The following is a 26,789-nucleotide window of genomic DNA, read 5'->3' on the forward strand; positions in this document are numbered from 1 at the left end:
GGGCAGGGATCCCTTAGAAGAAATGGAGTAGCCCTCATAGTCAATCAAGGGGTGAGAAAAGCAGTGCTGGGGTATGATCTCACAAATGATTGAATGATATCTGTTACAATCCAAGGCAAACGATTCAACACCACAGTAATACTAGTCTATGCTCCAACCACTGATACCAAAGAAGCCAAAGTTGATCAGCTCTAGGAAGACCTACAACATATTCTAGAAATAATACCCCAAAAGATGTCACATTCATCATAGGGGACTGGAATGATAAAGTAGGAAATCAAACCATTCTGGAGAGCAATTTGGAACTATGCCCAAAGGGCTTTAGAACTGTGCATACCCTTTGATCCTGCAATACCACTGATTTCTGTATCCCAAAGAGATCCCCAAAAGAGAGAAAAAGACTTACTTGTACAAAAATATTTATAGCAGCTCTTTTTGTGGTGGCTAAGAATTGGAAATCAAAGGATGCCCATCAATTGGGGAATGGCTAAACAAGCTGTGGTACATGATGGTGATGGAATATTGTTGTGCTATAAGAAATGACAAGCAGGATGACTTCAGAAAGGCCTGGAAAGACTTGTATGAACTGATGTATAGTGAAGTGAGCAGAACCAAGAGACCATTGTGTACAGAGACAGCAATATTGTTTGATGAAGAACTGTGAATGACTTAACTATTCTCAACAATACATTGATCCAAGACAATCCCAAAGGACTATTGATGAACCATACTATCCACCTCCAAAGAAAGAAGTGATTTTGATGTAACAGACTGAAGCAGGCTATTTTCACCTTCTTTTTTCTTTTATTCAAGTTTTCTTATACAAAATGACTTATATGGTAATGTTTTACATAATTGTACATGTATAACCTATATCTGATTGCTTTTGGCCTTAGGGAAGGGGGAGGGGAGGGAGAGAATGAGAGAATAAAAATTGGAACCCCAAACTATAAATAAAAATGTTTATTGCTTCAAAAATAAAGTAAGAAATCAAAAGATGGGGGCAGCTAGGTGGCGCAGTGGATAGAGCACCGGCCCTGGAGTCAGGAGTACCTGAGTTCAAATCTGGCCTCAGACACTTAACATACTTACTAGCTGGGCAAGTCACTTAACCCCAATTGCCTCACTTAAAAAAAAAAAAAAGAAATCAAAAGATAACTGGGACAACAAATTAGTTTGGCCTTAGAGTACAAAATGAAGAAGGCAGTGACTAATAGAGTTTTGTCAAGATCTCTTGTTGGTCATAGCAAACACTCTTTTCAACAACCTGAAAGGTGACTTTACACATGGATATCACCAAATGGTCAAAATCGAAATCATAATGATTCTATGCTTTGCAGCTAAAGGTGGAGAAACTCTATACAGTCATTTTTTATAATTTAATTTTCCCAAATTACATGTAAAAACAATTTTAACATCAATTTAAAAAACTTTGTATTCCAAATTCTCTTCCTCCCTCCCTCCCCACCCCCTTAAGGACACAAGCAATTCAATATGTTATACATGTGTAGTCATGCAAAACATTTCCACATTAGGTTGTGAAAGAAAACAAACAACAAGAAAAAGAAACTAAAAAATATACTTCAATCTATATTCAGACACCATCAGTTCTTTCTCTGGAGATGGACTTCATTTTTTATAAGTCCATCAGAGTATTGATGTATCATTGTATTGCTGAAAATAGCTAAGTCATTCACAGCTGATCATCTTACAATATTGCTGTTCCTTTGTCTAGACAGTCATTTAAAACAAGACCTCAGCTGACTGTGGCTCAGATCACGAGCTTCTTTTTGCAAAGTTCAGACTTAAATTGAAGAAACGAAGGAAAACCATCATGCATGACCTAAATAACATCCCTTATGAATATGAAGTGGAAGTGATGAAGATTGAAGGCATTAGATCTGGTAGCGAGAGTGCCTGAAGAACTATGGACAAAGGTTTGCAATATTGTACGGGATTCAGCGACCAAAAAACATTCCAAAGGAAAAAAAAAGAGAAAAGAAAGCAAAAGGACTGTATTATGAGACCTGTGAGAGGGTAATGGATTTTGGGACACTCAGAGAGTGTCCTTCCCATTCGAGAGGATAATATTGGGATTGGCTTTGCTGATTAACTCACTTAAAGTTGATTTGATTTGAAACCACATTTACCTGAGAGCTTGGCCTTAAGAGGGTGTGTTCTCTGAACTCTGATTTCAGTTCTGCTCATGGACCACCCTCAAGTCCAGTAAACCTATAGACTTGAATGATGCTAGCCAATTAGCTTTGAGCAGTGTGGAAGGGCGGCCTCTCCTCCACACCCAGAGGAAGCTTTCACTCTCAGACACCTCTCAGACTTGGAGAAGGAAGAAGTCCAGGCTGAGCTCTGATCTCTCCTCTAGGCTAGATAAGCTTCTTAACTTTCCGAGCCAAGTGTTCTCTCTTTACAAATATTTGGTATGCTTTCATAAATGCTTAATGCCCAAAACTGGTGCTAAAGAGAACTGAGAACATCAGATAGAGATCAGAGTAGGAGACAGTGTTTTTGTCCTTTGGGGAGGTGAACTTCAAGCTGCTAGGGCAGAAAGAGGAAAGAGCAGAGGATTTCCAGAAAGAGCACAAGCCTGGCACAGAGCCGCGAGGTAGCTGTGAGGGGGATTTCAACTGTCCAAGCATCTGCCAGTGCTTCTAATTTATAAGCAACAAATATATTAGAAACCCCAGCTGATTTTCCCTAAACTTGGGACATAAATAAGGCGACCACATATAATTTTAAATGCCACAGACCTTACAAATATCTGAGGAAAGCTGGAAAGGGAAAAGAGAAAGGGAAAGGTATACCCTACTACTGAATGCAGAATACCAGAGAATAGCATGGAGTGGTAAGGTTTTCTTAAATGAACAATGCAAAGAAATAGAAGAAAAAAATAGAGTGGGAAAGACAAGAGATGTCTTCAAAAAATTAGAGTTATCAAAGGAATGTTTCATGTAAAAATGGGCATAATAAAAGACAAAGATGGTAGGGATTTAAAGGAAGTAGGAGAGATTAAGAAGAGGTGGCAAGACTACACAAAAGAACTTTACAAGAAAGATCTTAATGGGGGAGGGGGATAGCTAGGTGGCACAGTGGATAAAGTACTGGCCCTGGATTCAGGAGGACCTGAGTTCAAATCTGGCCTCAGACACTTGACACTTACTAGCTGTGTGACCCTAGGCAAGTCACTTAACCCTCATTGCCCCACAAAAAAAAGGGAAAAAAAGGAAGAAAGATCTTAACATCACCAATAATCACCACGGTGTAGTTACTGGTCTAGAGCCAGACACCCTAGAGAATGAAGTCAAGTGGACCTTAGGAAGCATTGCTAACAACAAGGCTAGTGAAGATTACAGAATTCCAACTCAGCTACTTAAAACCCTAAAAGATGCTGTTAAATGCTGCACTCAATATGCCAGCAAATTTGGAAAACACAACAATGGCTAGTGGTTTGGAAAAGATCAGTTTACATCCCAATCCTAAAGAAGGGCAATGCCAAAGAAAGTTCAAATTACTGAACAGTTGTGCTTATTTCATATACCAGCAAGGTCATACTTAAGATTCTGCATGCTGTTATTGTTGAGTCATTTTCAGTCATGTATGATTTTTTGTGATCCTATTTGGGGTATTCTTGGCAAAGAGACTGGAGGGGTTTGTCCTTTCCTTCTCCTGCTCGTTATACAGATGAGGAAACTGAGGCAAACAGGTATAAGTGAGTGCCCTCAAGGTACTCACAGTCTATGGGGAGATAACACATTAAAAGAAGCTGAGAGATGGGGGCAGCTAGGTGGCGCAGTGGATAAAGCACTGGCCCTGGATTCAGGAGGACCTGAGTTCAAATCCAGCTTCAGACACTTGACACTTACTAGCTGTGTGACTCTGGGCAAGTCACTTAACCCTCATTGCCCCGCAAAAAAATAAATAAATAAAATAAAAGAAGCTCAGAAGGTGGGGAGGGGGTGAGAGAGAGGGACATGAGGCCTACAGGTGGCTGGGAAATGATGAGGTGGCTGTTTAGGCCTCCCTGCTTAAGTGGAGGATCTGGGAGGTCTCCAGTGTCCACCCCGCCCCCCCATCCTCTCCAGTCAGAGGGAGGGGCCCAGGGCCAGCAGGTACCAAGAAGGTTGTGAGTTTCAGTCAATGTGATTTCATGGGAGAAGTTTCTGGAGACCATGATGAAGTCCAGGTGACTGACTCTTTTCGGCCCCCACAGATGACCCCTTCTAGGTTCTGGTCTCTTTGTCTCCTACCTGAATTCATCAGGCTCATCCTGGTTCCAGATTGATCTTCCTAGAGCTGCGCTTTGTGCCCATCACCCCTAGCCCTCAGTGTTTATGGCAGCCTTAATCACAGCAGCTCAGCCCCCTCCTTGGGCTCTCTGGAGCTGACCTCCCTATCCTTCTTTCTTGCTAGATCTTTTTACGATTGTTCAGCCTTCGCCAAACCGTCCGGCACACTGGCTCCTCAACATGCCATGGACATGGGTGTGTGGTGCAGTTTTGTTGTCGGGAGACCTGACCTTGACTAACCATGTCACATTGGGCAGATCACCTCTCTGAGCCTCAGTTTCCTTCTCTGTAAAATGACCATAATAGCCCTGGCACTACCTGGCTCAGAGGTAACAGGATCTCAGGGCTGGAAGGGGCCTCAGAAGCCATCTAGTCCAGCCTCTGCCTGGAGGACAATCCCTCTAACCTGCCTGATGAGTAGTGATGCACTGTCAGGCCTCCTCCAGCCCCAGGTCTGTCCTGCTTGTAAAAAGCTCTCGTTGCTGGAAAGTTTTTTTTTCTGACACAGAGCAGAAATGCGCCCCTTTGCCACTTTCACCCATTGTCCCTGATGTTGTCCTCAGAGGAAGCGTCTCCCCCGCTTCCACGTGATATCCTTTCACACCCCCGATCCTTCTGTTCTCAGCATCTCCGGTTCCTTCAGCTGCTTCCCAGGACCACAGGGCCCTTCCCTCTCCTGGGGGCCTCCTCTGGCTGCTCAAAGCAAGTTGAGAGATTCGCAGCTGCTCTCCTTCCTGCACACCCAGGGCACTGGCAGATGCTTGGACAGTTGAAATCCCCCTCACAGCTACCTCGCGGCTCTGTGCCAGGCTTGTGCTCTTTCTGGAAATCCTTGACTCTTTCCTCTTTCTGGCCTAACAGCCTGTAGTTCACCTCCCCGAAGGACTAAAACACTCTCTGTCTCCTCCTCTGATCTCTATCTGATCTTCTTAGCCGGGCTTCTCCCTGGTGGTCACAGGAGCGTAGATTTAGAGCTAGAAAGGGACCTTAGAGCCCATGAGTCCTCCCCTCTTATTTTACAGATGAAGAAACTGAGGCCCAGAGAGTTTAAGTAACTTATCCAGGATCGTGTAGCTAGGAGGTGTCTGAGGTAGGATTCGAATTCAGGTCTGACTCCAAGTCCAGTACTACATGCTTGATAATGACGATAAAGCTAAATCTGAAGGGAAAACAGCAGTAGGGAAGATGGGTGTGGGAAAAAGGGATGGAAGGAGGCCAGTGGGAGGATGGGGAATTTAAAGGAACTACCAAGTAGAAGAGAGTTTCCCTGAGATAGAGTAGAAGGAACTGCTTCAGAGCCAGATGTCAGAAGGAGAGAGAGGAGTAGAGAGGGAAGTGGGCCAGAAGTAGGGAAAGAGGAGAGAATCAGAGGTTGCCAGTGGACCCCAGGGTCCGATAGCTCAGGCTTCCTCCTGGCGGGCTGTGGTGAGCCCAGGCAAGATGTCCAAGATGGGCACTTCTCCTTTTGTTAATCTAACAAAACCAAGTCAGTCCTGTGTGTTTGTACCAGTTGAGCCATAACCCTTTCTCACCTCCCCCTGCAGCGGAGGAAAAGAAGAAACTCGCTGAAGAGAAGGCCATGGAGATCGAGGAACAGAATAAGATCATCGCTGTGGAAAAAGCTGAGGCCGAGACGGCACTGGAGGAAGCCATGCCTATCCTGGAAGCGGCCAAGCTGGAGCTGCAGAAGCTGGACAAGTCAGACGTCACAGAGATCAGGTAACCCCCTTACCCACAGCAGCTTCTCACGGAGGGGCCTGTGTGGTGGCAAAGCTGAGGTGCAGGGCCTGACCCTGACCCTAACAGCCTGGGTGGACCCTAGACAAGTCCCTGGGGCTCTGAGCTCGCTGTTGGGAGCAAGAAGTAATCTTTTCCCTGGGGAGTTATTCCTTTGCTAATGACTCCTGTGGCAAATGAATTGTCCTCATTGCTGGGCTGAGAGGTGAAGGTCAGGAGTGCAGCTGTCTGGTTTTTGTTTTTTAATTATTTTTTATTTTTAAAAAAAGAAAAGTATTTTATTATTTTCCAGTTACATGTGGAGATAGCTTTCAGAATTTGTTTACATAAGATTTCCAATTTCAAATTTTTCTCCCTCTCCGCCTCCCCCAGACAGCAGGCAATCCGACATAGGTTATATATATATATATATATATATATATATATATATATATATATATATATATATATATATATATATATATATATATATATATATATATATATATGTTGTTGTTGTTGTTTTTTGTGGGTCAATAAGGGTTAAGTGAGTTGCCCAGGGTCACACAGCTAGTAAGTGTCAAGTGTCTGAGGTCAGATTTGAACTCAGGTCCTCCTGAATCCAGGGTTAGTGCTCTATCCACTGTGCCACCTAGCTGCACCTGTGTTGTTTTGCTTTTGGATCAGCCCGGGTAAATGGGTTTGGGTTGGTAAGAGGCTGGACCCCTCCACAGAAATGAGCACATACTTGTCTTCAGCCTTGGCTGAGCTAAGACCCTTCCAACCTCCAAATGCTGTGCCTTTGTGAAAAACAAACCCCAAACCCCACATTGTTCCCTTTACCTCAGAAATGAAGCAATGCACACACTTGGGCCCTTGGTTTAATGCAGCAGGATGCCAGACATCCCTCTCACAGGCCCAAGTTCAAATCTTGCCTCTGATACATTATGACCAGGGGTGACCTTGGGCAAGTCAATTAATCTCAGTGAAGTACCTCAGGCCTCACTCTGCTCATCTGCAAAATGAGGGCAGGGCAGGGCAGGGCAGGGCAGGGCAGGCAGAGTTACTGCAGGTTATTATGAGCTCAGGTAGGTTACAGAACTTAACCATGACCTTCAAGTTCAAAGCTCTGCTACCACCGAACTCAGCATGCTACTTCCCACCACGAACACCAGTGTCTTTAAATGGTTACCCTGAGGGGGCAACTAGGTGGCACAGTGGATAGAGCACTGGTGCTGGAGTCAGGAGTACCTGAGTTCAAATCCGGCCTCAGATACTTAACATTTACTAGCTGTGTGACCCTGGGCAAGTCACTTAATCCCAACTGCCTCACTTAAAAAAAAATAAATGGTTCCCACGAGCCCGTCTTAATATCTATTTTGTGATTCAGCGTTTGATTGATTCCTTTGGGTTTTTTCCCCCCTAGGTCTTTTGCTAAACCTCCTAAACAGGTGCAAACTGTTTGCGAGTGTATTCTGATTATGAAGGGCTATAAGGAACTCAACTGGAAGACAGCCAAAGGCATGATGTCTGACCCGAATTTTCTGAGGTCTCTCATGGAGATGGATTTTGATTCAATTACCCAGAGCCAAGTCAAAAACATACGAGGCAAGTGTAGATGACATGTAGGGAGATGCTGTCTCAGCTTTCTTCAGAGCTCCCACTACTTTTCTTTGTTTCAATGTAGATAAAACCATGGAATTGCTTTGATCTCTCGGGACAGAGATACTATGTTCTGAGTTCCTAGAAGCCCACGTCATAGGTTTAGAATAGGAAGGAAGTCAGCAGAACAGCTGGTTCAGCCCCTTCATTTCAGAGAGGAGGAACATGAGACCCAGAGAGGGTTCAGTGACTCACTCCAGGTCGCTTGCCCAGGTAGCAGGCGACAGATCCAAGATCTGAGCAGAGGCCCTTTGATCTAGGACTCCCATTCAGTATACTTATCCCAGTACCTCCAATTCCTCCTCCAATACTTGCATCACTTTAATGTTAGTTTCCCCCCTCCACACATCATAAATTCTCCATTATCTTAACATTGGTTGTTTCCAGTTATATGAAAGGACCCCCATAGGGGAGCCCTAAGGCATAGCTTTGCCACTGTTTTATCTGAGGACCTTCTCCCATGAACAGAAAGCTCAGGTGACAGCTGTGGGTAGTGGGTCAATCAGGCCAGCCAGCAACAGCACAGGTAATGCAGCACAGGTTGGCCAAGATCAAGCTGCATAGACAGACAGAGCCTCTCAGCAGAGACCTTGAAAGCTAGTAGGAAGACGGGGCTTTGGAAGGAGGCTCTAATTCCCTTTGGGTCAGTTTGCCTTTGCCCTTCTAGAGGCTGCTCTCACACCCAAAGATCAGTTATGAAAAACGCACATCTGGGGCCCTCAGGTCTAAGACAGTTGGATTTCTATTTTATTTTTGGACACATTTGTTAATGAGTAATGAATTAGGAGTACTTAATTTGCCCCAAAGCATCTCTTTTCCAGAGTGACAGCTGTGCCTCATTTTCTCAACCTTTTGTCCCACAGACTCCAGAACAACCCGTTCTCTTCCCTCTCCCCCTAAAGCCTCCCTTCTTCTGAACCTCCCCATTACTGTCAAGGCCGTCAGCTTCCTCCCCTAGGAGTTATCCTGCACTCTTCTCTCACCCACCACATCCAAGGTGTGGCCAAGGGCTGTTGATTTCCCCTCCGTAGTATCTCTCGAATACGCTCCCTTATCTCCTCTGACACTGTCCCCACCCTGGTGCCGGCCCCCATCCCCTCACACCTGGACTATTGCAGTAGCTGCTGGTGGGTCTGCCTTCCTCTGGGCTCTGTCCAGTCTAGTCTAATCCTTCATTCAGCTGTCAAATTTATCTAACTCAAGTACAAGTCTGACCTCATCAACCGCTCCACAAACTCTAGTGGCCTCCCAGTACCTACAGGATCCAATACAAAATGCTCTGTTTGGCTTTAGAAGCCCTTCATCACCGTTCCCTCCCACCTTCCCAATCTTCCTACCTTCCTCATCCTCATGAACTCTGCCCCCTTTGCTGTTCCTCACACGAGCTCTAGGCATTTTCACTGCTTGTACCTCACACCTGGAACTCCTCCCTTCTCCTCCTGCCCCACTCATGGCTTCCCCAACATCCTTCAAGCCCAGCTAAAATCTCACCTTCCGCCAGCAGCCTTTCCCAGGCTTCATATTCTTTGTGCTTTCTTCCAGACATCATCTTCAATTTATCGTATATGTATCATGTTTGTCCATAGTTGTTTTTCTGTTGTTTCCCCCCCCCGCCCCCATTAGATTGTAAACTCCCTGAGAGCTGGACTATTTTTGCCCCTTTTTTTGTACCCCAGAACTTAGCACACCGGTGATCTGACACATAGTAGGCACTTGATTAATGCCTGTTGACTGATCCACTGACTGAAAATTTCAATATCTTATCTTAAAGGGCTTTTAAAGAATCTCAATACAACCTTTGAAGAAATGGAGGCTGTAAGCAAAGCAGGGTTGGGCATGCTGAAGTTTGTTGAGGCTGTGATGGGCTACTGTGATGTCTTTAAAGAAATCAAACCCAAAAGAGACAAGGTACTGCCCGTTTGTGAACCCTAGAGAATGACTGGGCTGAGTTCAGTCTGAGCTAACTGGCCTCTCGTGTGCCCACAGCCCTTCTGTGTTGCTCTGCATTAGAAACTCCACCCCAGGGGCAGCTAGGTGGCGCAGTGGTAAAGCACCGGCCCTGGACTCAGGAGTACCTGAGTTCAAATCCGGCCTCAGACACTTGACACTTACTAGCTGTGTGACCCTGGGCAAGTCACTTAACCCCCATTGCCCCGCCAAAAAAAAAAAAAAAAAGAAACTCCACCCTGTGCTTTCCTGTAGATTCTTGCCCTGAAATACACCTCTCCCCCCTTTTAAATGAATCAGGGAATGGGAAGAGCTTAGTTCTCCAAAGGTTTTGTCAAATTCTTTATGTGAAGAGAGTGGGGGAAAAAAGGTTTTGAAATGAGTGCTTCCTTAAGGCAGGTTAAGATGTAAATTGGAAAACCAACAATGAAGAGGACAGACCATTGGTCTGTTTTAGTCTGCTCATTGTTCCCATTGATTAACAAGCAAACAACCAACTCAGTGATGCCACCCTTGCCTTTAAAGGCTTTCTTCTTCTGCACTTTTCACCTGGAGACGCCTCTTAATGCTTGAAGTCACCAGTGTACAAATGAAATGATGTCTACAATACAATATGTGTTTATGCCCACACGTGTACATACATAGGTAGAGAGAAAAGGAGGGTGAGCCCATGTGTAGTGAGGGTAGGCTCACAGGTACAGAGAAGCCCGTGTGTGAAGGGAGGGCTGTCTTGTGTCTCAGAATAGACATGCTGAGCCTCTTCTCCCAAGCCATCTTTCTCCAAGGGAGCCTTTGAATTCCTGCCAAGAGGAGAAGCAGGAAGTTGGGGTGGGAGGCTCTTCTGTTCTCCTCAGAGAGAGGGGGTACTGGGCTAGAAGTCCATCTATTTTCAGGTTCCATCTCACTCTGGATCACTTTGTCATTTTGGTGGGGGATGACCCCAAGGCTTGTCCCCTTTCCTACCTTATACCAATACCCGTAATGAACACACATACAGAACAGCAAAGAAACCCATTTCTCCAAATCATAACGGAAACTAGAGAAGGTCTGCACAGGAGAACAGATGCTAGACAATATGGGATGAAGGAGCTCTTCCATTGGTAGTGAGGTAACTGAGCTCTGGAGAAGCTAGCGGGGGACAGGGACATGATGGAGCCTGCCAGCCCCAGCCAGAGTCTTCTCCTTCAGCACTTTGAAGTGGGCTTGGCCTCTTCTATCTTCACTCTCAAAGCCAGAGGCCAGAAGTGCTTGAAGTGACTCGTCACTAGTAATAGACTCGAAGCGTGATGTGTCCCCAAAGGGGACTTGACCTGCAGATCTCCCTTGTCTCTTACCACCTCCATGCCTCCCCTCACACAGGGCAGGCCCTTTATCTCCATACCAATGGGCTTTGAGATAGGAGTTACACACATATACATATACACAGATACACAATACATGTAGATACAAACACACATACCTCTACACAAGCACATATATATCTTCACATACACACACACAAATGTGACCTCCTGTTCACTTAAATCCAAATTACATTGTTCTAATTGGGCTGAAAGATTGAATCTTTGAAGCATGGAGTTGAAAAAGTAGCTGAAGACAGAAATCCAGCCTGTGGTAGCTTGTGGCACTAAATCACTTAGTCCCTCAAATCATTCATTGGATCACATAGTTGTGGTTCAAGCCTTAGAACAGGTCGTGGACCCTTGTAGCCCCTCTCCCCTCCCATGGCACTCCCTCCCCCAATTCTCATTCATTGCATGTACTCTTTAAAATACAGGTGGCGAGGCTGGAGAGGAACTATTTCCTCAGTAAAAGAGAACTGGAAAGAATTCAGAATGAGCTGGCCACACTCCAGGCTGAGCTAGAAGCTTTGGGAGCCAAATACGAGGCTGCCATATTGGAAAAGCAACAACTCCAAGAAGAAGCAGAGATCATGGAAAGGCGGCTGATTGCTGCTGACAAGCTGATCTCTGGCTTGGGCTCAGAAAACGTGAGGTTAGCTTAGTTTTATGAAGGGGAATTAGGAGAAGTTTCTTATGTTGAATCCAGAAGGTGAGCGGTTTGAATTGGGATGTTGACCATTGTAAACTGGCTCCTGTGGCTAGACTTACTCAGCTGGTGGCTTCTTTTCGGTGCATCTAAGGCCTGCGAAAGCCATTTGTAAACAGACTTTATATCCAGCAAAGCACACAGGGCATCTGGGAGACTAGGGAAGGACTAGAGGCATGGAACAGAGACTCGAGGCACCTGGAACTTTGGGCGTTTGGTAGCTTCCGGTTCAATGTTTGATGCTGATGGTCATGGGAGCAAGATACCACTGCTGGCATGGTGACAAAGTGATCTGTGAGTCCTTTGTGGCTGGAGAAGTCAGTGACTAAAGCCATGATCCATAAGTTCTTAAATGTCATGGGTAGTATTGTCCCATGCCCATGCTTTTGGACATGTCCATTCTGCCTGTGTTGCCAATGATTCATTTGACTTGGCAGAAGTGGGCAGGTAGACTTCTATTGCTGCTGGGAGAAAGCTGAGGCTTCTGAAGATCCCATCCATGTGGGTCTGAACCTAACCACTGACCTGGGTGACCGTCTCCTTCCTCTCAGATGGCTGGCTGACTTAGATGAACTGATACACCGGAGATTCAAGTTGTTGGGTGACTGTCTACTGTGCTCTGCCTTCCTGAGCTATGAAGGGGCCTTCAACTGGGAGTTCCGAGATGAGATGGTCAACAAGGTGTGGCAAGGAGACTTACTGGAACGGGAAATCCCCCTGAGCCAGCCTTTTCGACTGGAGAACCTGCTCACGGATGACGTAGAGATCAGTAGGTAGGCAGGTGGTATTTCATGGTGCGAGGCTTGAGAGGGGACAGCGGGTGGTGGGTGGCCTGCTGTCGGGGGCAGGGTGGGGGGTGTGGGAGGGAGCCGGGTTTGGGAAGAGCCTGGATCTGGTGTGGAAACAGAAGCGGGCCTTGGCTAGAGCAGGGACAGAGCAGGCAGATGTCTCCTCCTGATACTGGGCACAGGGTCATTGGCTTATACCCTTCTAGTAGAGCAGGACTGTATGTTTTGCTTAGCATTTGGCATCTAGACTCTTCAGTAAAAACAACAAAGGGGGCCTTGGATGCAGTGCCGATTTTCCGATGTTTTGATTGCCAGGTGGGGCTCCCAGGGCCTACCTCCTGACGAGCTCTCTGTTCAGAATGGTATCCTCACCACCCGAGCCAGTCGCTTTCCTCTGTGTATTGATCCCCAGCAACAAGCCCTGAACTGGATAAAGAGAAAAGAAGAGAAAAACAACCTCCGGGTAGGGCCAAAGTTGTCCAGGATTCCTCCATTTCATTGGTCTGAGCCCTACATTGGTTGGAAGGACTTTGAATTTGAAATGGTATAGGTCTGTTCCTTCCTCAAGTAGTGATAGAAAAGACCCAGTACCCACATATGAAGACCCACACAGAGACACACACACAGAGGGACACACATGTGGACCCGCAGACACATATGGACACACACACGGAGACCCATAGACATAGACACACAGATAAACAGACACATGAATACACACATACAGAACACACCTAGATACACATGGATACGTGGACTTGCAGACATGCACAGGCACACAAAGACATACACAGATACAAGGCACATAGAGACACATATACAGACACGTGGACATGTATGAACACACAGGTGGACATAAACACAGAGACATACTCCCAGATACACACAGATATCCACACACTTTCTTCTCTTCTACACACTCCCTTGCTCCAATCTCTGCCCCCTTTTGGCTCCTAGCACTTCTGTTCTCCATTTCAAAGGCAGCCTTTACTGGTACCTCATTCTTCTACTCAGAAGTTCTTTTTTTTTTTTTTTTGTGGGGCAATGGAGGTTAAGTGACTTGCCCAGGGTCATACAGCTAGTAAATGTCAAGTGTCTGAAGCCGGATTTGAACTCAGGTACTCCTGAATCCAGGGCCGGTGCTTTATCCACTGTGCCACCTAGCTGCCCCCTACTAAGAAGTTCTTAACCAGGGGTCTCTAAAAGTATTTTGATAATTGTATTTCACTACAATGAGTTTCCTTTGCAACCTGGTGCATTTTGTTACATCCATTTGTGAACATCATTCCCAGAAGGGCTTCATAGGCTTTAGCAGACTGGCTGCCCAGGGGTCCAGGACACAAAAAGGCTAATAGCCTCAGCTCCCCCTCTTTTGGTGAGGGTGTCCTCACTTTCCGTTTGGTCTGCTCTTTTTCCAGGTTGCTTCTTTTAATGACCCCGATTTCCTCAAACAGCTGGAAATGTCTATAAAGTATGGCACCCCATTCTTGTTCCAAGATGTGGATGAGTATATTGACCCAGTGATTGATAACGTATTGGAAAAAAATATAAAAAACATTCAAGGACGACAGTTTATCATATTAGGAGACAAAGAAGTTGACTATGATATGAACTTCAAACTCTACCTGAACACCAAACTGGCCAATCCCAAATATTCTCCATCTGTGTTTGGAAAAGCCATGGTGATCAACTACACTGGTGAGAATGGGCAGAATCCTTGTTCTGAACCACAAGGGCCTCTGAGGCCATCCAACTTCTTTCTAATTTATATATATATATATATATTCATTCACTTATTCATTTATTCATTCATTTATATTCATTCATTTGTGTATTTATTTACTTATCTAATTATTTATCTATCTATTCATTCATTTGTTTATTCATTCATTTATTTAGTCATCTATCTATTTATCTGCCTATCTATCTATCTATCTATCTATCTATCTATGTGGGGCAATGAGGGTTAAGTGACTTGCCCAGGGTCCCACAGCTAGTAAGTGCCAAGTGTCTGAGGTCAGATTTGAACTCAGGTCCTCCTGAATCCAGGGCCAGTGCTTATTCACTGTGCCACCTAGCTGCCCCTATCCAATTTCATCTTGAGGAAACTGAGGTCCATGGAGGTGGACTGACTTTTCTGGGAAGTCACACAGTTAGCATCAAAGTCAGGATTTGTGAACCCAGATCTTTCTCACTCCAAGTCCAGTGCTCTTATCTATTCAAGGAGTTGTGAAGTCCTCAGTGTATCATTAGATGTAATCCTCTATTATGGTTGCAGACTTCCAGTCTAATAATAATAATAATAATAATAATAATAATAATAATAATAATAATAATAGCTAACATTTATGTAGCACCATTCTCACCATGTCATTCTCTTGCTTGAGAGTACTCAGTGGCTCCTCACTCTGGGAGAAAGAACAACTTTTGTCATTTAAAGTCCTTCACAATCTGACTTTAGCTCACTTTTTATTCATCTGTTCAGTACGCATTTATAAGCATGTGCGATGTGCAAGGCATTGTGGTTGGCACTTCAGATGGAAAGGCCAAATGGCAAACAGTACATCTGCATAGACAAGTAGACACAAGATAACTCCTCATTACTCCTCTTCACTTTCCAGATATTCCTATTGCTCCCCTTTACATGATCTCTGTTCTAGCCAGAGTAGCCTTTTCCCTTTTTTGGTGCAAACCCTGTCCCTGGTGCCTGGAGTGCTCTCCTTCTTCCTGCTGTGTCTTAGAACCCTTTCTCCCTCCAGGAGTGAAGGTCATGGGCCAGCTCCTTCCTGGAGGAGGTTTTTCTTGATCTTTGCAGTTATTATTTACTTAGGCATCTTCACATATTGTGTCCCCAGTGTCTAGTAGAACACCTTGCTCTGACTAATTTGTACTATTTGATGGTACAAAGAGAATAGGAAAACGCTCTGTATATTTGAGAAGTCCTGAAAATGAGGCCAGTCTCTGTGTCCCATCTATAGTCACGCTGAAAGGTCTCGAGGACCAGCTGCTCAGCGTCATTGTGGCCTACGAGAGAAGAGAGCTGGAGGAGCAGCGGGAGCACCTCATCCAGGAGACAAGCGAGAACAAAAACTTGCTGAAGGACCTGGAAGATTCCCTCCTCCGAGAACTGGCAACGTCCACGGGCAACATGTTGGATAACGTGGACTTGGTGCAGACCCTCGAGGAGACAAAGACCAAAGCCACCGAGGTGAGGAGCTGCCTGCCCTGTGTTGCGGAGGAAGGTTCTGTGTGTGCTTGTGCCTTGGGTGAGGCTAGTCCTTTGGGGTCACCATTGCTTGTAAGGGAGAGAAGGATGGATGCGGAATCAGAAAGACCTGGGGGAGAAGGAAAAGGCAGCAAAAGTGGGGGAGAGCTGTCCCTGGAGACCAGAGTTCTGACAAATGACAGACTTGCATCCGGGAGCCCTTGGAGCAGGCTCTCGTTGGCCTAGCCGATTCCTTTCAATTACTTGTAATCATCATACTTGTGTCTTGCCTTTCTTTTCCCCCCTAATTTTTCAGTCCATCACAAAATTGCTCCTTCATGATTTTATAGGTTTCCTTTATATGAAAAACCAACCCACAAAAAACCATGTTCTGATGCAGACCTTTCTTTTAGGTGTCAGAGAAACTCAAGCTGGCTGAAAAGACAGCAGTGGACATTGACCGACTGCGTGATGGCTACCGGCCTGCGGCTAAGAGGGGCGCCATCTTGTTCTTTGTTTTATCAGAAATGGCACTGGTGAACACCATGTATCAGTATTCATTGTCTGCCTTCTTAGATGTCTTTGTCTTCTCCCTTAAGAAATCATTGCCTGATTCTTATCTTCCAAGGAGGTTAAAATATATTATGGACACTCTAACTTTCAACATCTACAACTATGGCTGCACAGGTTGGCATGACTCTACATGTCCTCAGTCTTGTGAGCATTGGAGGTCCTCAGTAATAATGATTGAGTTTGTGGGGGCAGCTAGGTGGCGCAGTGGCTAAAGCATTGGCCTTGGATTCAGGAGGACCTGAGTTCAAATCCATCCTCAGACACTTGACACTTACTAGCTGTGTGACCCTGGGCAAATCACTTAACCCTCATTGCCCTAAAAAAAAAAAATAATAATGATTGAGTTTAAGGGGGTTGTGTCAGTCACACAAGTTGTAGTAATTCAAGTATAATGCATTCAGTTCCATCCCTGGCTTTAGGGAAACCTATTGATGAAAATTTACATTTACAAAATGGAAATATTGTGGTTGATAATTCAGGTTATAAGAAGAAAGGGTTCACTAAAATGACAAAATTACAGAATTTCAGAGTTAGAAAGGACCTCAGAGCCCATCCTGTACCTGAATAAGAATACTCACTACAACATATCCAACTAGTATCTCTAGGGAGAGGAGCCTACTTTCTCCTGAGGCAGAAAATTGTAATTTTATAAAGCTCTGTTAGCAAACCGATTCTCATTTCAAGCAGAAGTCTGTCTCTCCCTCTCTCTCTGTCTCTGTCTCTTTCTTTCTCTTTGTCTGTCTGTCTGTATCTCTTTGAAGACAGCTAGCATAGTAATCATTAATTTTTCTGAAATGCTTCAAAGTTCACAAAACATTTTCCTTACAACCATCCTCTGAAGGAAGTGGTACAGACATTATCAGCACCATTTTGAGGAAACTGAGGCTTAGATAGGGGAGGATTTCCTCAGCGTCATAGTTGTGCTCTGAATTCGTGTCTCATGACTTAAGTCTAGTGCTCTTTTGATTACACCATTCTCCTTTCCCTTTTATAGAATGGTATCTTGGTGAAGCATAGCCACTTCTGTCACTGTCCTGATCACCCTTCTCTGGATATATGCCAGTATCCCTCCCAAATTCTAGTTCTAGTCTAACATGGGTGAAATATGGTAGTTCTGTTTTCCTTCTTGTGGACATTTCCTCCCATAATGCAATGAAGATTGTATTTTATTTTTTTTTTTGATTGCCACATTTCATAACACATTCTGTCCCGTTCTTTTTCACAAGAACTGTTTTCTTGGGGGCAGCTAGGTGGCGCAGTGGATAAAGCACTGGCCCTGGATTCAGTTCAAATTTGATCTCAGACACTTGACACTTACTAACTGTGTGACCCTGGGCAAGTCACTTAATCCTTATTGCCCTGCCCCACCCCACCCCCAATTATTCTAGCTTTTGTTTTTTTGTTTGTTCGTTTGTTTTTGCGAGGCAATGAGGGTTAAGTGACTTGCCCAGGGTCACACAGCTAGTAAGTGTCAAGTGTCTGAGGCTGGATTTGAACTCAGGTTCTCCTGAATCCAGGGCCAGTGCTTTATCCACTATGCCACCTAGTTGCCCCCTCTAGCTTTTGTTTTTATCCAACTTTCATTTCCTAATATATCTTTCCTTTCACCCCTACCTAGAATGCCATCTCTTATAGTAAAGAGTAAAAAAGAGGAGGGTGGGGAAGGGCAGTTGAGCAAAACTAAACAATACCTCAGCCAGATCTCACAGCTTGTGCAGGTCTCCCACCTCTGCAAAGAAGGAAAGTGCACTTTCATATCCTTTCTCCTCTTCAGGACCAAATTTGTTCATTATAATTGCATAGCATTCAGTTCTGATTTTCTTTGTTGTTTCAGCCCATTTTTTCTATCTTTCTTTTGCCATTCAGTTTGTTAGTCATGCCTCTCAGCTTCATGTGATCTGCCGATTTGATAAGAATACCATTTATACCTTCATTCAAGTTGTTAATAAAAACGTTTAGCAGCCCGGGGCCAAGGATAGATCCCTGGAGCATTCCTCTTCAAAATGATAGCAATAAAAAAAAAAAAAAGAACCAAAATGATAGCAATCCTTTAAGTGGTATTCAGCCATTCAATCTGTTCCAAATCTTCCTAGCTCTTCCAACCCCCATCTCTCGTTTTATCTACAAACATGAGATATTTCTATCCCCTTTCCCCGTTCTAGAAACCTGATCAAAAAAGGGAAGTGTGGTTTAAAGGAAATGGCCTTTTCTTCCTTTAAAAAAATTATTTTTCAATTAACAAGCATTTATTTTCTCCTCTTCCCCTCCCCTCCCCAATTTAAAAGAGTGTTTGGTGACTGTATGAAGCACAGGGGTAACAAATAAAGGCAAAAATCCCCCCCCCCCCAACAACAACAACAGCAACACCACTACCACCACCACCATGGCCCCTGCCTTCAAGGAGTTCCCATTCCAATGGGGGAGATAGTGTGTAAATAATGAAGTCCACCACACCAGCCACATGCAGAATGGATGGAAGGTCACTTGAAAGGGAGGCACTAGTAGCTAGGGGGGCCAGGAAAGGCCTTTTGCAGAAGGCAGGAATAAGAGCTGAGCCTTGAGAGAAGGCAGGAGGGGGGGGAACAGGAAAAGGAGCGGGGGAGAGAGAGAAGAGCGTCCCAGGCCTGAGCATGCCCCGTTGGAAGGCAGGAAGGCCTGGGTGACCGGATGGCAGAGGGTGTGCAGAGGCCGTTTTGTGAGGGGCCAGCTGACTGACTGACTGGATCAGACGCTTCCTCAGTCTTCTCTGGCATTTTCACCACAGGGCTATTTGAAAGACACAAGCTGCTCTTTTCTTTCAACATGACGATCAAGATCGAGCAGGCCGATGGCCGGGTCCCTCAAGAAGAGTTGGATTTCTTTCTGAAAGGTAACGAGTTTGCACCGTTTAGCATTTCTCCCCCAGCTTTCCCAATCCAAAAATCGACTGAAAACTTAAATCGAATTGGATCAGATCTACAACTTGTCTTCTCACTTTGTAGTTTTGATAAGAACATGGCTGTGCTGACTTCACAGCGAGCTGTCCCTCTGGGGTCCCAAACCAAGCTGAGTTTGACTCAACTGATGGCAATAGCGACCATTCTTTTAAGATTCCCATGTCCCTCATCCACATATGAGAAGAAGCAGAGTGGTCTGACTTGTGTCTCCTTCTTGGGATCTCTGGGTCTGTTGGCAGACCGGCAAGGGTTCCTGTCTTCCCTTGTTGCGAATAGGAAACATTTCCCTGGAGAAAAGCAAGCGAAAGAAGCCTTGCACTTGGTTGGCTGATCAGGGCTGGGAAGACATTATGCTTTTATCTGAGCAATTTGCAGACATCTTTGGGAAACTCCCCGAAGACATAGAGACGCAGAATGACATCTGGAAGGAGGTGAGCTACCTGAGTGTGTCTGCACACCCTTGCATCTTTCATGAATTGCCTTCTAGTCCCCAAACTATAACTTGGGTTCAAGTCGGGGGTTCTCAACCTGGTATCCACAAACTTTATTTAAAAAACTTTGTTTTTTGATAAATGCTTTTCCTACCTAGTAGGCTATTTTATTTAACACATTTTAAAAACAAGATTCTGAGAAGAGATCCATGGGAAACCCAGACTGACTGCCAAAGGGGTCCATGACACCAGAAAAGTTCAGACCCAAATCTTTAAAGGTGTAGGCCTTTCTAAACCAGAATGCATCTCTGGGTTGTTAAGCAACGGATGGATTTCTGCATCTCATCCCCATTCCCCCAATGATGTCTCTTTATAAGCTGGAAATCCATGAATTTTGCTAAATTAAGTTGTTCTCCTTGAGCTAGACTTTAAACTGGTTGGCAGGGAGATGAAACAGAAAGCAGAGACTGTCCCCTAACCACTGGCTCCAGAGCCTTTCTGCTCTGATAAACTCTGCCATCTTTTCCTCCAGTGGTATGACCTGGATTCGCTGGAACAATTCCCATTCCCCCTGGGCTATGACAGCCGGGTGACCGATTTCCAGAAGCTGCTTATTCTGCGATGCTTCCGAGTGGACCGGGTCTATCGGGCGGTGACTGACTATGTGACTGTGACCATGGGCGAGAAGTAAGTTAGAGCCTTTTGCTTTGCTCTGCCTGTGGCCTAAGCCATTTGATTTCCTAGGACTTGCAGGAAGCCTTTGGTAATGATGGAGAGAGCTTTGGGATGTCAAGAAGATACGTCTATCCCATATGCACTGTCCACCTCAGGTGTCCACTCTCACATCTATCCCATATGTGCTGTCCACTCTCTGGAAGCTGCATTTGAATGGGCATTTGGATGACACCCAGGAGGTAGCTGACCTGTGAAAACTGGTAACAGCCAGAGAGCTCACTGAAGTCAGCTGGGGAGGCCCAAGAGATGGCAGCCAGTGGGTGGCATCTAGTCCTGCCTCTGACACATGCTTGCCATGGGACCCTCCCCACATCCCTTACGCTCTCAGTGCCCCCAGTGCAGTCTCTGAGAGTTGGAATGGACACCAAATACCATCCAGCCCCAGAAGTTCTTGATTTTTTTTTTCACTTATCACAGTTTATTTTCTCCCTTCAACCATGATAATATGGTAACCAAATTTGGTTTTCACTGGGGGATCCGTGTACACAGGCCTGTCCGGGCCACTGACAGGAAAGGCAAATGCTGCTCCTTGGGATGGGCTCACCATGGTGCCTCTTGTGTGTTTTTGTTTTTGTTTTTGTTGTTGTTGTTGTTCTTGTTTTTTAGTGAGGCAATTGGGGTTAAGTGACTTGCCCAGGGTCACACAGCTAGTAAGTGTTAAGTATCTGAGGCCAGATTTGAACTCAGGTCCTCCTGACTCCAGGGCCGGTGCTCTATCCACTGTGCCACCTAGCTGCCCCCATGGTGCCTCTTGTTATCCAGTCCAAATCTGCCCCCTGCCGGGCTTTATCTTCACTGTACTGTGAGGCAACATTGAATCTCACTGCAGACTTGAGTTTTTCCATGGCTTCCATGATTCTACCATGCTTTTCACACAGAATATGTTGGACCTTTACTGCATTTCCGCCATCTTTAGGACCTTGAACCTTCTTATCTGCACCCTCACTTCCAGAAGCTGCTTCCCCTTTCCCTCCTTTGCCAGGGCCGCTCTTTCCCTTGGGTGCTATCTTCCCACTTTCTGGCCACCATCTTTCGCCCCTGGAAGTTCTTGAGCAAGATAGCAGCACATTTTTCTGCTTTAGGCATGTGGCTTTGGGAGCTTTGTGGAGGACAGGCTGGAGGGGGGAGAAGTGAGAGGCCACTTAAACAGTCATCAGGTGCTTGTCTCAGCAGGGTCATGAACTCCTGGTGTCCATCCTTTTGACTTGGCTGGGCTTGGATCACAGAGATGTGATCTGTCACTGGGGGGGCATGCCCAGCTTGGCAGCACCTGTGGGTGCTTGTGTCCCTCAAGCAGAGCCTCCAGGGCCCCAGGTCATGTCCCCTACAATGGACAGCAAGGGAGGATATTATCAAAGGATTTCCATGCACATGCCAGTCTATGCTCATCCCATACTAAGGGATAGTAGTGTTCTTCGGGGGTTATGGACCCCCATGCTTGTGACCGAACTCCTACTGATCTGCACTGCTCAGGCCCTTCCCTGTTTTTGTTTAGCATCTTCCTTCACAGTATCTACCTAAAACCATCAGCAAGCATTAGAGGCAATGGAGATAAATTAGAGACCTTCCCAATAAGATCAGGGGTGAAACAGGGATGTCCATTAGCATCTTCCTTCACATTTACATCTCCCTCCCTATTTAATCTCTGTCTGCTTGATGGATCATGAGCAGCGTTCGTTGGTTATATTTTGAATTTGGAGATCTCCTAGCCTCCTTTTCCCAACTGTAGTTGATGAATGTCAAGAAAACTGTTGACATCGAACTCATGTTCCCAGCTTCAAGGATTGCCCCCTAATTAACGTTCCTGCCCAAGTAGAGGAGAATAATCCCATGAGCAAGTGAAGAACCTTATCTGGGCTCTTTCTCCTGCCTAGGTATGTCCAACCCCCGATGATTAGCTTTGAAGCCATTTTTGAGCAGAGCACCCCAAATTCACCCATTGTCTTCATTCTGAGTCCTGGCTCCGACCCTGCCAGTGATCTGATGAAATTAGCTGATAGATGCGGCTTTGGAGGAAATCGCCTCAAATTCCTTGCAATGGGTCAAGGCCAAGAGAAGGTAATTTGTTCTGGGGGAGCTTAGCTCCTGAGCGAAATTCTGTGTGTGTGTGTGTGTGTGTGTGTGTGTGTGTGTGTTTATCTGTCTGTCTTTGCAGGGGTGGGGTTGTCTTGGGATCTGGGAAGTTGAGGTAGCTTTTGTGTGTTGATTATTTAGCTTCATTCCTTACCCCCAAGGACAGTTTTCCCTACAGATCCTCTCCTGAAATGAGTTGCATTTCTGTCTTTTTTTTTTTTTTTTGCAGGGCAATGAGGGTTAAGTGACTTGCCCAGGGTCACACAGCTAGTAAGTGTGTCAAGTGTCTGAGGCCAGATCTGAACTCAGGTCCTTCTGAATCCAGGGCTGGTGCTTTATCTGCTGTGCCACCTAGCTTCCCCCCATTTCTGTCTTTATAGAATAGTAACTCACGCAGAATTTTACATGAGGACCCATTTATTGCATAGATTCAGATATATCAAAGGTCACATTATGACCAAGGAAGCACAAGTCCAGCCCAATGGGATCAAGTGGTTCTCAGTCCTGTCAAACCACTGGGATAGACGAGAGACCATTGCTCTTGGAAATTCGGTTTATTGACTGTGATTGCTAGAACGTGCACTCCATGCCTGCTGAAACAGAGCGTAGGGTCTGCATCCTCAGTGGGGTCTCCATGGAGTGAGATGTAGTACTTGGGGTATTCCCTGAGCATCTACAGGCCTGCACGCTGCTCTTGGCCCACTACACTTCCATGCAGAAAAGTCATCCCTCCCCATGGTCACATGCTGAGGAGGGACTGATGGGTCAAGGCCTGGGTCTGATGGGTTCAAGGTGGAGTGCTGGGCTTTGGTCTAAAATCATGATTTTAGTAGTGTAAGGAGCTTCTGGTGTGGAAGCACTCTCCACCACCCAAGCAGGGATTCCTCAATAATGACTGGTCTTCCAGAGCTGGGGTGGGAGGATGGAGACATTTGGTGACTCACCTCAGGTTGTACTGCTGGTATATGTAGGACCTGAACCCAGGGGCTGGCTGCCTCTCCCACAATGCTTATACAGTCATGCCTTTCAAATCCTGCCTCTGACCCTTACTAGCTGTGTGACCTTGGGCAAGTCACTTCATCTCCCTAGGCTAGTGTGCTCTTCTGTGAGGGTTAGGCTTATTCTGCTCTGAGGCTGCCAGCTCACGATCCTTCTGCTGTAATTGGTGCAGGTGGCATTGCAGCTGCTGGAGACGGCCGTGGCTCGGGGGCAGTGGCTGATGCTGCAAAACTGCCACCTTCTTGTCAAATGGCTGAAGGACCTGGAGAAGTCTCTGGAGAGAATCACCAAGCCCCACCCGGACTTCCGCCTGTGGCTCACCACTGACCCCACCAAGGGCTTCCCCATCGGAATCCTGCAGAAATCCTTAAAGGTACCGGGCTGGGAGCCACAGACCCGGCCATCAGTCCTTGCTGCTGGGTGTCCAGCAGCCTCTGGTAGGGGACCCCCTGGAGAGGTGGCTCGGCAGGGAGAATGGAGACTGTGCCCTCCTGCCTCCCTGCACTGCCCTCTTCAGTCCTTGTGGAAGGAGGATCCTGGCCTGGGGGTGAGACATGGGTCCAAATTCTGATTTTTTTTGTGTGTGTGAGGCACTTGGAGTTAAGTGACTTGCCCAGGGTCACACAGCTAGTAAGTATAAAGTGTCTGAGGCTGGATTTGAACTCAGGTCCTCCTGATTCCAGGGTCAGTGCTCTATCCACTGCACCACCTAGCTGTCCCTGAATTCTGAATCTTTCTACGGGCTCAGGCTGTGACCTTAGGGTAGTTATTCTTCCTCTCCAGATGGGTTTTCCTCTGTAAAATGAATGGGCTGGATGAGATCATATCAAAGAATCTTTTTTAGCTCTTTTTTGGCACAGGATACAGCCGGCATCTTGGGAGAATGAAACCATCATTCTGAATGTGGACACAGAGATGAGAGATTGTGTCTCTTTCCCCTATTTTCAAAGTACAGGCGTTGCATAGCGGGGTCTGTGGAGTAGTGAGGGCTGACCTGTGGAGCAGGTATGTGGCTGGGGTGGACACGCACAGCTGGCCTTCATGTGTCCTTTATCAGAGGACCAGAGCACAGACCATGCCTTCTCCCTGCCCGTGGACCTGCCTATGGTCCCAGAGCGGGTCCAGAGACAGCAGCAACAACAGCCAGACTCTCTATTCTTACCAGAGTCTTCTCCACCTCACCCCCAGTCCCTTCAACTCAGAGCACTGGACCCTCATTGTTCAATTTATTATTACAGGCATTATTTTGTTTATTTTTTATTTTTTGGTGGGGCAATGAGGGTTAAGTGACTTGCCAGGGTCACACAGCTGGTAAGTGTCAAGTGTCTGAGGCCAGATTTGAACTCAGGTCCTTCTGAATCTAGGGCTGGTGCTTTATCCACTGCGCCACCCAGCTGCCCCCCATACAGGCATTATTTTGGAAAAGTTTTTTTTGTTGTTTTTTTTCATGTATCCCGCCCCTCCCCCCAGCTCCACTGCAGGGCAGGTGTGGAGGTTTTAATCTCCTCCACCCTATAAGTGAGGAACCCAACAATGAGAGAGGTTCGGGGGCTTCTTCAGGGGCCTCATGCAGTCAGTGGAAAAGCCAGGACAGAAAACTAGATCTTGTAGGGCTGAGAGCAGCGTGTGCCTCCTTGGCTGGGTGACCAGGAGAGCAGCTGCTGGAGGGAGGAGGAGAAGCCAACCCCAAGACCACGCACCCTGCAGCCACACACGGATGCCATCCACAGAGATGAGCCGGTGCACTCAGCCTGGCCTCCTCTTTTCTCCTCTCCCCTGAAGGTGGTCACAGAGCCGCCCAACGGCCTCAAGTTGAACATGCGAGCAACTTACTTCAAGATCTCTCATGAGATGCTGGAGCAATGTCCTCATCCTGCGTACAAGTCCCTGATCTACGTGCTGGCCTTTTTCCATGCGGTCGTGCAGGAGAGAAGAAAGTTTGGCAAGATCGGCTGGAATGTGCCCTACGACTTCAACGAGTCCGATTTCCAGGTTTAAAATAGTGCTACTGATGCCACCTCTTTCTCCCCGGGCGCTTGTTTCAGTACCCGGGCCCTCTTTGACCTTTGTGCTACAAGATTGAAAGGGGAGGGATCTGTTTCCAGGGTCTATTTCCAGAAAAGAGTAAGGGTCTGGGTGGGTTCTGGGAAAGCAAGGCCTCCCTTGGCCTTTGTACACCCTGGCTTCCATCTCTAGGTCTGCATGGAGATCTTGAACACATACTTGACAAAAGCTTTCCAACAAAACGACAACAAGATCCCCTGGGGGAGTCTCAAGTATCTCATTGGGGAGGTAAGCCCCTTGCCTTCCATGGGAATGTTGCAGGGCCCCCTTGGTGGCCAAAGCCCATGCGTGCGCATGGCTTCCCATCACCCATGACTTTTCCCGTCAAGCCCAGACCCAAATGGGGCCCTCGGACTCCCTCCTATTAAGCAGCACTGACAAAGGCCCTGGAGATGCAGGAGGGCCACAGTCTCCTGAAAACGCTAGGAAGGCTGCCAGGAATCACGACGATTCTTCCCCGTATGGCCACACTTAGCTAGCCCTTCTCCGCTCCTCCCAGCTACCACCCATGAGGTCATCTGGTGTGGATGGACCCTTCCTAAGGCCTCCTCCAGGTCCCCATTCATTCCTCAGGGATTCAAGCATTGCCCACTGCATTTGTTCAGATCCAAAATCTACAAAAGAATTTGCACCCCCCCACCCCCATCACCATGATCACTTAAAAGGCATTACTGGCCAGTTTGGGGGGCTCCTGTTGTGGGAAGTCAAAGTGCTGCCTGCCGACAAGTGGTCTAGAGAACAGAGAGCCGGCTGAAAGATCAGAAAGAACCCTTCTCCACCCCAGGTCTCACCTCTGTCCTCTTCTGGCTGGGTGCGAGTCACATAAGTGCGTCACTCAGCTGCTCAATGTTCCCAAGAAACTATCTCCATAAAGAGTGTTTCCTTATCAGGAAGTCCCCATGGGAATGAAGTCCCAGGCCCTGGCCCCATCCTGCCCCCTCCCCCAGAGGCCAGAACCCTGCTGGGTACTCAGGTGGGCTCTGCCTTGTGTTTAGGTCATGTATGGGGGCCGGGCCATCGACAGCTTTGACCGGCGCATCCTGACCATCTACATGGATGAGTATCTAGGGGATTTCATCTTTGACACCTTCCAGCCATTCCACTTCTATCGGAATAAGGAAGTCGATTACAAGATTCCAGAGGGCGAGAACAAGGAGGACTTTGTAGGTGAGATTGCGCAGATACTAAAAAATGTGACTAATCCTCACTCCCCCCCCCCCAAAAAAAAAGGTTTTGGCGATTTCCATTTCTGCAGCAACTGCCTTGATCCTTTTTCTAGTTGGACTTTGGGAGGGCGAGCGTGGATGTGT

The 26,789-nt window shown here is 46.5% G+C and overlaps 2 protein-coding genes across 2 annotated transcripts in view; one reads left to right on the plus strand and one right to left on the minus strand.

Annotated features, from left to right (window-relative positions):
• The window catches only part of DNAH10 (dynein axonemal heavy chain 10), a 139,153-nt gene that overhangs the window by 108,298 nt on the left and 4,066 nt on the right, over positions 1 to 26,789 (plus strand). The window contains exons 57-73 of the mRNA XM_043979641.1: positions 5,846 to 6,020; positions 7,444 to 7,625; positions 9,451 to 9,587; positions 11,404 to 11,621; positions 12,227 to 12,448; positions 12,779 to 12,926; positions 13,882 to 14,161; positions 15,442 to 15,671; positions 16,082 to 16,355; positions 19,006 to 19,110; positions 19,454 to 19,608; positions 20,141 to 20,295; positions 22,218 to 22,401; positions 23,588 to 23,788; positions 25,198 to 25,407; positions 25,612 to 25,707; positions 26,475 to 26,646. Of these exons, the coding sequence (XP_043835576.1) occupies positions 5,846 to 6,020; positions 7,444 to 7,625; positions 9,451 to 9,587; positions 11,404 to 11,621; positions 12,227 to 12,448; positions 12,779 to 12,926; positions 13,882 to 14,161; positions 15,442 to 15,671; positions 16,082 to 16,355; positions 19,006 to 19,110; positions 19,454 to 19,608; positions 20,141 to 20,295; positions 22,218 to 22,401; positions 23,588 to 23,788; positions 25,198 to 25,407; positions 25,612 to 25,707; positions 26,475 to 26,646 (3,144 nt within the window). The remainder of the gene's footprint in view (positions 1 to 5,845; positions 6,021 to 7,443; positions 7,626 to 9,450; positions 9,588 to 11,403; positions 11,622 to 12,226; positions 12,449 to 12,778; positions 12,927 to 13,881; positions 14,162 to 15,441; positions 15,672 to 16,081; positions 16,356 to 19,005; positions 19,111 to 19,453; positions 19,609 to 20,140; positions 20,296 to 22,217; positions 22,402 to 23,587; positions 23,789 to 25,197; positions 25,408 to 25,611; positions 25,708 to 26,474; positions 26,647 to 26,789) is intronic.
• Positions 20,762 to 21,779, minus strand: LOC122736651 (peptidyl-prolyl cis-trans isomerase NIMA-interacting 4-like). The gene is made up of 3 exons (XM_043979020.1): positions 21,740 to 21,779; positions 21,092 to 21,442; positions 20,762 to 20,895 (listed from the first exon to the last, which is right to left on the minus strand). The coding sequence occupies exons 1-3, from the start codon at positions 21,777 to 21,779 to the stop codon at positions 20,762 to 20,764; spliced, it is 525 nt and encodes a 174-aa protein (XP_043834955.1).

This window comes from Dromiciops gliroides, chromosome 1 (assembly GCF_019393635.1).
Source record: "Dromiciops gliroides isolate mDroGli1 chromosome 1, mDroGli1.pri, whole genome shotgun sequence".
NCBI lineage: Eukaryota > Metazoa > Chordata > Mammalia > Microbiotheria > Microbiotheriidae > Dromiciops > Dromiciops gliroides.